Here is a 9,696-nt window from a genome sequence, read left to right as displayed (position 1 = left end):
CTTGATTTTATTGTGTCTAAGTAGATTGATATTTGCATATTTGCAATTAGTAGCACGGGAATAACACGTTCTTTCCTAGCAACAGCATATGTACAGTGCAGACTGAATATTCCTTGATATAAACAGTGTGAACTCGCTCTAAATCAAAATAAATAGTTGTCATTACAGCAATTCTTCAAAGGATGGGAATTTTATCTAAACAGTAACGCGCAAGTTTGATGTATACAATATGTGTACTTTTATCAAAGTACACATTTACAGAAAGATGTTAAAATGACAATGACGTCAAGGTCGGGGGGGAACATTTAATCGAGTGCAAAGGTTCAATGGTTCTCAAATTACTCCGTGTCGCACATCATCTGAACATCAAAGTAGAAAAAAAGCACAAAAAATGCATGTGATGTTTGTGTTGAGGTGAAATTCTTACTTAACATTTACTACGTCGAGTAGAAACAGGAAAAATTATTTCGTAAAGAAATGGAAAATCTTAAAGATGCCGAAATAATCAAGTTTGATGTAATAGAAATATTTGGATTTCCTGTGATCAAAAAATACGAAAAGTCAATGGAAAAAGGCGAGGTAAATAACAACAACGAAACGAAGAATTCAAAATTTGGAGTACGGTCAATTATTAAAACGCTTCCCATGTTAACAATATTATGTTCATGTATGACAACGATTTTGGTTATCGCTATGATTTATCATCCCCCAACCATGATCAGAGAGCTATCAGAGACGTTCCTAATGCGTTTAAGCCAAAACGAAGCACTTGAAGAACAATTTGAAAATGCAAATAGAACTATAAATATCTTATCAGCTGAGGTCAGAGTCATAAAAATGGACGGACTTGCAAATCTAAGCAGAGAAAATCAATTGATTGAAAATTTTCACGCTTTGAAGCAGGAAAAAGCGAATTTAATGTCAAAGCTATCAAACGCAGAGGCATTGATAAAGACTTTAAGTGAAGCCGATATAAGACGAGAAGAAAGCTTGGAAGAGTTAGAACAAAAAATCGACAAATGTTCGAATGAAAAAAATGAAGCCTTAAAGCTTCTTTCGACGTCTATTTTGGAAGAAAACGGGACTAAAATCAGCTTAGAAAAATGTCAGAAAAATGTCGATCTGTTGACGAAGGATATTGAAGGTATAAAAGTGGAGAGAGCAAGGTTATTCAAGGAAAGAGAAGAAGCTGATTTACTTTCAGATGCTCTTGAGCACGAATTACAAAATTGTAAAGATATGTTAGCATCTGAGACTGAATTAAAAGAAAAACATGAAAAAAAAGTGAACGCTTTGGAGAAATATCAATTTGAAACTAACGAATGTCGAAGGTCTTTAGAAGATCTTCAGTCTAACGTATCTTTTTATCAGACCAATTTTGTTAAGTTGGAAGGAAATGTTAAAATTTTACAACAGAAGTTGAATGATTGTATGGATAAATTGAATGAAGACGAAGACAAGTTGAAAACAAAGCGTTCCAAGTTGAAAGAAAGTAAAGATTTGAAAATGGATCATGAAACAAAAAATAACGAATTATAACGACCGAAAGTATATAAAAAATATGAAATGCTTTGAGAATGAGATCGACATACCCGAAATATGACATATTTAGCTGTGATTTCAACAAATGGTGTACTTGTTTTAAGTCTAACGTAACAACAACGTCTATGATATATACACTGGAAAATAATGAAAAAGGTTATCGAACAATAACAGAATTTTTGAAACCACGAAGTTTGGAATATGAAATAAAACACGCACGACAACATGTTTATAATTATATATTTATAAGAGGAAAAACTGTCGAAAGAAAATTTGACAATCTCTCTCGACATTTTTATGTCAGTAGAAGAATAGTGAGAAAAAGATTGTTTTAACAAATAGTTTGAAAACAAAATGTTAGGATCGGGATGCATAGGGCTTAGATTATGTAATTATGCTAACTATTATGCAAAAAGGCCTGTGCATTGAGCACGGTTTGAGCAAAATTCATGTTTCGTGGTGTATTTCTTTGTACGTGGATGTTTATATATTTACTGGCAAAAATACGAGGTAACGATGATTAAAGCTTTAGGCCTCCTTGTCTATTATATGTTTATTACCTATACACTCTGTTGATTAGAACGGTATGTTTGAAATTGTATTTGAATAAAAGATATATGGGTAATAAGTCGCTGTTTACTAGTTGAATGTACGAGTATCTTGCTGGTCACATAAGCCTGAAATTGTTGAAGCTTATAAAAATAATTTTAATTTGACGGCTTACATCTTTTCTTCGCGGGGAAGTAAATTTCGGCTGGATGTTCATATTGTAAAACTAAAATGTTATGAAGGTATAGCCGAAACAAGCAGATAAATAGTTTTATTTTCAATAGCTCTGACTTGCATTTCTGATTGCCATCAATTCGTTGCATTTGAACACATCCAATAAAGTGAACTATTGTGAATCATGCAAGTACTGCGTTTTAAAACTGACACGGAAATATGTACTGTAAGCTGGTAAAAACAGAATTTTGAAGAGTACAACACAAGTTAACCAATAAAAAATCTTTTATGAAAGAATTCATACAATATTTCAATGGGTCTGCGAGATGAAAAAGTTTAAGTTTTCGGTAAACCGTAAGACGACAGAGAATCGTTATCAAAAGAGGTTTGACGCGAAGGGCACGAGAACATTGGCGATAAAAGGTGTTTAACAATTTCATGTTGTATTTGTGACATGATATATTTTCATTTTAGAATGACACTTAAAAGCTCATCAATTTAATCACTTAAATATTTTACAACTATTCCATAGTTTACAAGTACATACTAAAAACAATTATGGATACCATAAAAGCATAAAACACGATAGCAAAGATCGTCATTTGTTACACAAATTGATCATTATTAGTTTTCATTCTAAGCTCAACAGTACCTCAATTTCTCGTTAAACTCCTTATTAAAATTCCTCTCATTTCTTAATCACTAATCAAAACAGCCTTCAATCATTAACCAGTTACAGAGAAATGAAAGTTTTCTCTTCTTATAAAGCGTTTGCTTTTTATGTCACAGCAGCCATTTCGATAATTAATTAAAATAAAAGTTAACGAAATTTTTTCACCAAAATGGCCGCCAAAATAATTAAAAACGAAAAAGCGTGAGAGGACTGGGAGCCAAAGCAAAAAGATGAGAGAGCTAGGAGCTAAAGTAAGAAGCGAGGACTGGAAATACAACTCATCCTTTGTCAAAAAATTGTCATCATTTTCAGCCAAAGTTATAGCCAGCGAGCAAGTCGTGAATCAAACATTTCCAGCTTCGATAGACACAAGAACATTTTCTTCACCATCGTATATAACAATGCTACTTTTTCGAAACTTCCTAAACACATAAAAAGCGACGACCAATTGAAAAAACACCAACTTCAGTTTAAAAATTACCGTATAAAGCGAAAACGCAATTGTAAAGCTCAATATTAAATTATATAAATTTAACTCACCCAAAAGATATAACTCCAGTGTGGACAAGACAAAACAAAAGAAATATCAATATAATACAGACGATAAGTGTGATAGTAACGATTATTATGATACGTTTTCTGTTTGCACTTGCATCATCGGTGTCGAGAGTTTCGATGCCACCTAAAAAATCGACAAAAGATCTTCATGCAAGCTGAATAACATGGCATATTGACAAAATATTCGGAGCTTTCAACTATATGAACAAGAATCATCCGATTACAAAGTTCGAATCGGTATGCACAAGAGATAGAAAAACTAAAATGAATTAAATATTTGTTACATAATAGAAGATGATAATCATTCAGGTCAGTTAAGTTTAGTGAAAAACTGTTGGTGTTTCCATTGAAGATTTCACAACCTTGACCGTAGACATCTTCGGGGTCAAGTGACGTAAAAACGTCACTCAACACCATCATAAAATCGAACATTTTTTATTGATGTAATCAAGAAAATTGACTACCTTCTTTATCAGAAGATGACGTTGATAGTTCTGATGGGGAAAAAGTTTGAAATTCGGTGGATATTTGTCTTGTGCTTAATTCTTTGGTGGTATTTTCTGCAGGAGGAGTAAGGATTGTCGAAGTAACAGAAAACTTGCCCATTGAGGCTGGAAGTGTTGTTGAAGATGTAGTGGTGCTTGGTGATGGTATGGTGCTTGGTGGTGGTATGGTGTTTGTGATGGTATGGTGCTTGGTGATGGTATGGTGCTTTGTGATGGTATGGTGCTTGGTGATGGTATGGTGCTTGGCGATGGTATGGTGTTTGGTGGTGGTATGGTGCTTGGTGATGGTATGGTGCTTGGTGATGGTATGGTGCTTTGTGATGGTATGGTGCTTGGTGATGGTATGGTGCTTGGTGATGGTATGGTGCTTTGTGATGGTATGGTGCTTTGTGATGGTATGGTGCTTGGTGATGGCATGGTGTTTGGTGATGGCATGGTTCTTGGTGATGGTATGGTGCTTGGTGATAGTATGGTGCTTGGTGATGGCATGGTGCTTGGTGATGGTATGGTGCTTGGTGATGGTATGGTGCTTGGTGATGGTATGGTGCTTGATGATGGTATGGTGCTTGGTGATGGTATGGTGCTTGGTGATGGTATGGTGCTTGGTGATGGTTTGTCATTTAAATCTTGAGAGGAGGTTAGATATTGACTTATTGTTGAGAGTCGTTCAGTGGGAAGAGATTGAGTGGAGTGTGGAAAAGATGCAATTGATGACGGAGATGTGGTGGATGACGGATTTTTGGTGGTTGAGGGAGATGCATTGGAAGAGGGAAATGTGGTGGGTAAGGAAGATGTGGAGGATGAAGGATTTGTGATGGATGAGGGATTTTTGGTGGATGTGGAATATGTGGTGGATGAGGGGTAGGTTGTGGATAAGATGGTTATCGTTGACAAGGGAGATGTGGTGGATAAGGGAGATATTAGGATTGATGTTGTAGTGGTCTGAGGAATTCTTGTGGATAATTCTAGACCATGAAACAAACAATGAAGGGTTAGATTTAATTCAATATAATTTATTTCATCATATGCTAATTTATAAACATAATAATTTATGAACAAATCACAAGGATACACGCGAGCTTTATGCAGTTGAATAGAAACAGAGCACTTATTTCCCAACAAAATATATTGAACAAAATCAGATATTTACAAACTCACCACAACCACTAATGTTAACTTCATTGAAGTTTTTTAAAATTCCATCACAAGAAATTAAATCGCCATGAAGACGATTTTTTTGACTTTTACCCCAAACAATAAATTCTGCTATACTGCAGTTGCAGTAAACAGGATTGAGCGTTACTTTTCTAAATAAAAACAATCAAACAAAATTTAGAGAATTAAAAACGATGATTATGCACTACAAACTGCCTACGCTAAGCAGTTATGCAACTCGAGTTATAAGATAATGAGTTGAGAGAGCGACGTGGCAGATCATTTGCCCGACACAAAAACGTGGAATGATTTTATATTTAAAGAACCCGGGAGTATCGTTACATGTTTGTAGATGGAGATCGTCCAGGTTAGTCCCCTACCGCTAAGTTTGTCGAAACGTCAGTCAACAACAACAAAAACAGTCCTTCTCAGCACTATACTAACCTGGACGATTTTATATTTTTTATTAATAAGATTAAATTTTCATTCAGATAATGTCGAAAAGCCATTATATTTCATTGTTTATTTTGTTTTAATGTCTCAATTTTGGAAAAAATCAATTCTAGTTAAAAACACTTCAAGCGACAAACAAATTTGGCAACTGCACGGTTTGGAGTGAGCCATATGGAAAGGCAATTTTTGGTCAGTGAAAATGTTTCAAAGAAACAAATAGACCCCAAGCAACAAATGTACTTGTGCGGTGCCGTGGGCGTCCCTCAAGAAAATGCGAAAACTTTAGGCTAGCTCTAAATTTCAAGAACATGAAGCGCATATTGCTTCGGCCAACAAAAAAACACAGGATCGTCCTGTATAAGAATGATACTTACACTTCTAGAGTATCGTTTTTTAAAATTCTGAAAACATTCATTGGAAGATAATGAAAAAGATTACTTTGAATATGACTGGAAAAGAAATAAAACACAATCAACGGTACTGAACGTTTATTAATTCATAGATCAGTTTTAAGTGACATTTTTTTCCCTACTTACAGCTCATACAAATTTTTCTTCACTGGTTCAAAGGTTTCCACGGAAAGACTGCTCAATTTATTTGCGTCTAGAAACCTAAAAGAAAGGTTTGTTTCAAATTTAGTCCAACCGTAACTGCGAGAATGTGAAAAAAATATCAAAAATATAATTTAAAAAATATAAATTTTTGAGTCAGCTTAAAACTAACAAATGCACGATGTCGTACAAAATATAATCGTTGCTTACACAGATCTAAGATGGACCATAGATTTGTCGAATAAATCATCTGGGATTGAAGATAGTTGATTATCTCTTATGGAGCTAAATTGAAACGATAAAGACTCATTAATGGAGTGCATGATTCAAGCCATAACTAAATCAAACATCATTTGTACTCACAAGACAAGAAGTTTCGGCAGTTGCCTTAAAAAATTTTCAGGTATTTTGGACAGCTTGTTGTCGTCGAGTAATCTGTGTGTTACAAACAGTAATTGAGAAAGGAAAAGAAGTGATTACAAACGCACATTTTCAATGAAAAAAGCAGATGTTAATGAAAATAGCAAATTTCTGTCACTCACATCCTTTGTAAATTCGGGAAATTTGTGAAAAAATTCTCGGGTAAACTCTCCAATCCATTACGATTAAGTTTTCTAGAGGGAAGAATTTTATTTCGTCTTATACATGAGTTTTATTACATCTCATACATACCTATCGATAAAATAACCCAGTAATCTATTCAAAACTATTACTTACATGTATTTAAGAGTATTTTTCACATTAGAACCTTGAAAAACACCATAAGGAAGGCTTTTGATTCTTCTGTTTTTGTCAATATGACTAGCAAAGCAATTGAACAGTAAAAATTAGAACAAAACAACATTGAAATCTTTAGCATTGAATTTCTTACATTTCCACAATATTCGTTAAGTTTTTGAACGAATCCAATGGTATAGACGCCACATTCGTATTTTTCAAAACACTACAAAAAGAAATAGCCACAATTTTCATGTCAATGAAGACATACTTTGCATCGAAACATGGATGTTCAGTCAAACATCCTACAGTCCATTTCTCGTAGCTATTTTTAGACTTAGCTTCCATTCATGTCTAAGATTAATAGAAAATTTCAGAGGCAGATGGTAAAAGGAAAAAATAATTAAGAAAAGTTTATTATATTTGTTATTTCTTTTTTTCTGTAAGTGGGCAGAACGAGTACCGAGCTAAACGCCCCCGTAAAATGTCCCAAACAATATCAGAAACAAATTACTGTCAAACAAACGTGACGGCGAACCTCTTTAACAAACATCAAACAAGTATTCAATGGCAAAAGACTTCGCGCCAACTTTGCTTACTACATGTGGTTTTGAAAAAAATACCCAGTATTATCAACCTATAGCCTACATTAATACAACAACAAACACAGTTTTTATAGCATATAAAATTGCTTTAAATAGTATGATCCTAATTTGTAGGACTGTAGTCGCTGTCAAAGGCGAGGAAAACCAGCAGAAAAATAAAAAGTTATTTTGTAGTCTATACAGTGATAGTATAAATGATCTTATTTGCGATTTTACAACTAAATTCATACAATCAAAAACACCTTTTGAATTAATCGACGAATAAAGAAAGTCGATCATTTCAGTTTAATGAATCCTAACTGACTTTCCCACGAACAAATTTATAGTATTTCTGCATCTTGGGCCATCTACCAATTTTTGTCACAAAAGCCGAGACAAAAACGCACACTTCACTTAAGGCCACTTAAACATGTCCTTAAAATTCAATCAAATTAATATCCACACTGTTTGACCTCTTCTCTAAAATATAAACAAAAGATGAAGTGATAACCACTCCAAATTTGGCGATGACAGCAACGCACGGGCAACACATGGAATGTGTATTGAACTTGACGAAATCTCCTCAATAAAGATCATCTGCACTTTTCACAAAACTTTATTACAAAGAAAAGGTCGCAAAAGCTTTTATAACAATACATGAATAGATAACATGTTTTAATTGTTTCCGCGTAGGCAAAATTTTAAATAAGTAAACTATTTTATTCGTTCGCTTGAAGTATTTTTTCTATAATGACTTGCAATTATCAAACATGTCCAACCAATTCGTTCGAGTAGCTTTGTAAGACTTTGAATGAAATATAGAAGACGCACGACTTTTTGTAGCAGTTACTTGCCCCAGCAGAAAGACAACCAATTCTCTTTCGAATGATAACAATGCATAAAACGCCGATTAAGAGAACCATGAGGTTTGAGCTTAATAATACAAACAGAAAGCAGACAAATGCTGATGAACGAGACAAATTGTCGTTTTCCGCTACTAATGGCTCAAGTTCAGCTTAAGTTAATGTCATTCCGCTAATTTGAGATGAAAAGTAAACGAAATAAAGGCAACAATGTCAATAAGATTTTCAAATCAAAGATACCGTCCTTACATACCGCTCTCGAAGATGCAAAGGCGCTATTCACACGGTCAAACAAATATTTCAAACCTTTGGCTGATTTACTACGAATATAATTCGTCAAAAAACTAATCCTTCGGTTATTTCAGTAATGTATACAAGTACACCATATTTTACATAAAAACCCGACAAGAGAGACCTCAGCTTCTAGTTATCGTTGTAGTGCACATAAATAGCTAAAATCGATTCAAGATATTAAAGGAAAGCGAAATTATATTAAAGAGTTTTCTCAAAAGTACAAAAACATCTCAACGATAGCACACACATTTCCTTATTTTTAGGTAAAGCCACATGTAGCTACACAAAGATAATAACACGGACCATTGAGAAGAAATTAACATTAAATTTACCCCAAGATCTTGAGTATATCAACGATACTTTTAATAAAGAAAATACTTACAAAACGTTAGTATCATTGGGAATATTGTCCGGCATTTCGCTGATTGTAGGTCCCAAGCATACGACTACGTTTTCATATTTATTATTGCATTTACATTTCGCTGGACATTTTGTCGAAGCTGTTGTAGTAAACCAAAAAGAATGTATTCCCAAAAGGAATACAATACAATGGAAATTCATTTGCGATATTTTTCCCCAAACGATCTTGATTGGTATGCTAAACTGCCACAATGCAAACACTATTTGAAGTGTCGGTCGATATGTTTGTATAACAATATAAATGAAATAGTTATGCAAATTTCAAAAAAAACTATTAATGATTAATGCAACTCTTCTTGCGCAATAATAACATCTAAAAAAGGTTCTTTGTTTGGCTGTTGGACGTAAAAACAACTGGAAAAATCTAGTCGAAACGTGCAGTTTTTCTCATAAATAGTCTGGCTTCTTATTCAAGCGTTAAAATTTGTGATTACTTGCTTTTACACAACCCTAAACTTTCGTCACATTCATAGAGATGAGATGGTAGTTTTCAATGAAGTTCGTATACACCCCATTATTTGATATGTTGCTTGATAAACGTTGAAATGAATAAGAACTGCAGAATGTGCGATTTGAGCCAGCTTTTTTATTTAATGTGTTTGCTTGCCTAACAAACCACAAGAAATTAACTGAAATACGGTCTTGAACAGTTTAAAC

The 9,696-nt window shown here is 34.0% G+C and overlaps 2 protein-coding genes across 2 annotated transcripts; one reads left to right on the top strand and one right to left on the bottom strand.

Moving 5' to 3' along the window:
• The first annotated feature begins 331 nt into the window (after positions 1-331).
• LOC124448272 (myosin-11-like) lies at positions 332-2,170 on the top strand. Its single transcript, XM_046999278.1, has one exon. It carries the CDS (start codon positions 478-480, stop codon positions 1,537-1,539), a length of 1,062 nt encoding a protein of 353 aa, XP_046855234.1. The 5' UTR covers positions 332-477; the 3' UTR covers positions 1,540-2,170.
• A 536-nt stretch (positions 2,171-2,706) lies between these two features.
• On the bottom strand, positions 2,707-9,244 carry LOC124448271 (uncharacterized protein PB18E9.04c-like). The gene is made up of 12 exons (XM_046999277.1): positions 9,002-9,244; positions 7,033-7,104; positions 6,879-6,962; positions 6,704-6,775; positions 6,525-6,596; positions 6,372-6,446; positions 6,147-6,221; positions 5,985-6,059; positions 5,161-5,309; positions 3,961-4,967; positions 3,479-3,620; positions 2,707-3,360 (listed from the first exon to the last, which is right to left on the bottom strand). The coding sequence occupies exons 1-10, from the start codon at positions 9,178-9,180 to the stop codon at positions 4,036-4,038; spliced, it is 1,785 nt and encodes a 594-aa protein (XP_046855233.1). The 5' UTR covers positions 9,181-9,244; the 3' UTR covers positions 2,707-3,360; positions 3,479-3,620; positions 3,961-4,035.
• Positions 9,245-9,696: the final 452 nt, after the last annotated feature.

This window comes from Xenia sp. Carnegie-2017, unplaced genomic scaffold (genome assembly GCF_021976095.1).
Source record: "Xenia sp. Carnegie-2017 unplaced genomic scaffold, XeniaSp_v1 HiC_scaffold_23, whole genome shotgun sequence".
Lineage (NCBI taxonomy): Eukaryota > Metazoa > Cnidaria > Anthozoa > Malacalcyonacea > Xeniidae > Xenia > Xenia sp. Carnegie-2017.
This window is presented reverse-complemented; position numbering and strand designations above follow the sequence as displayed.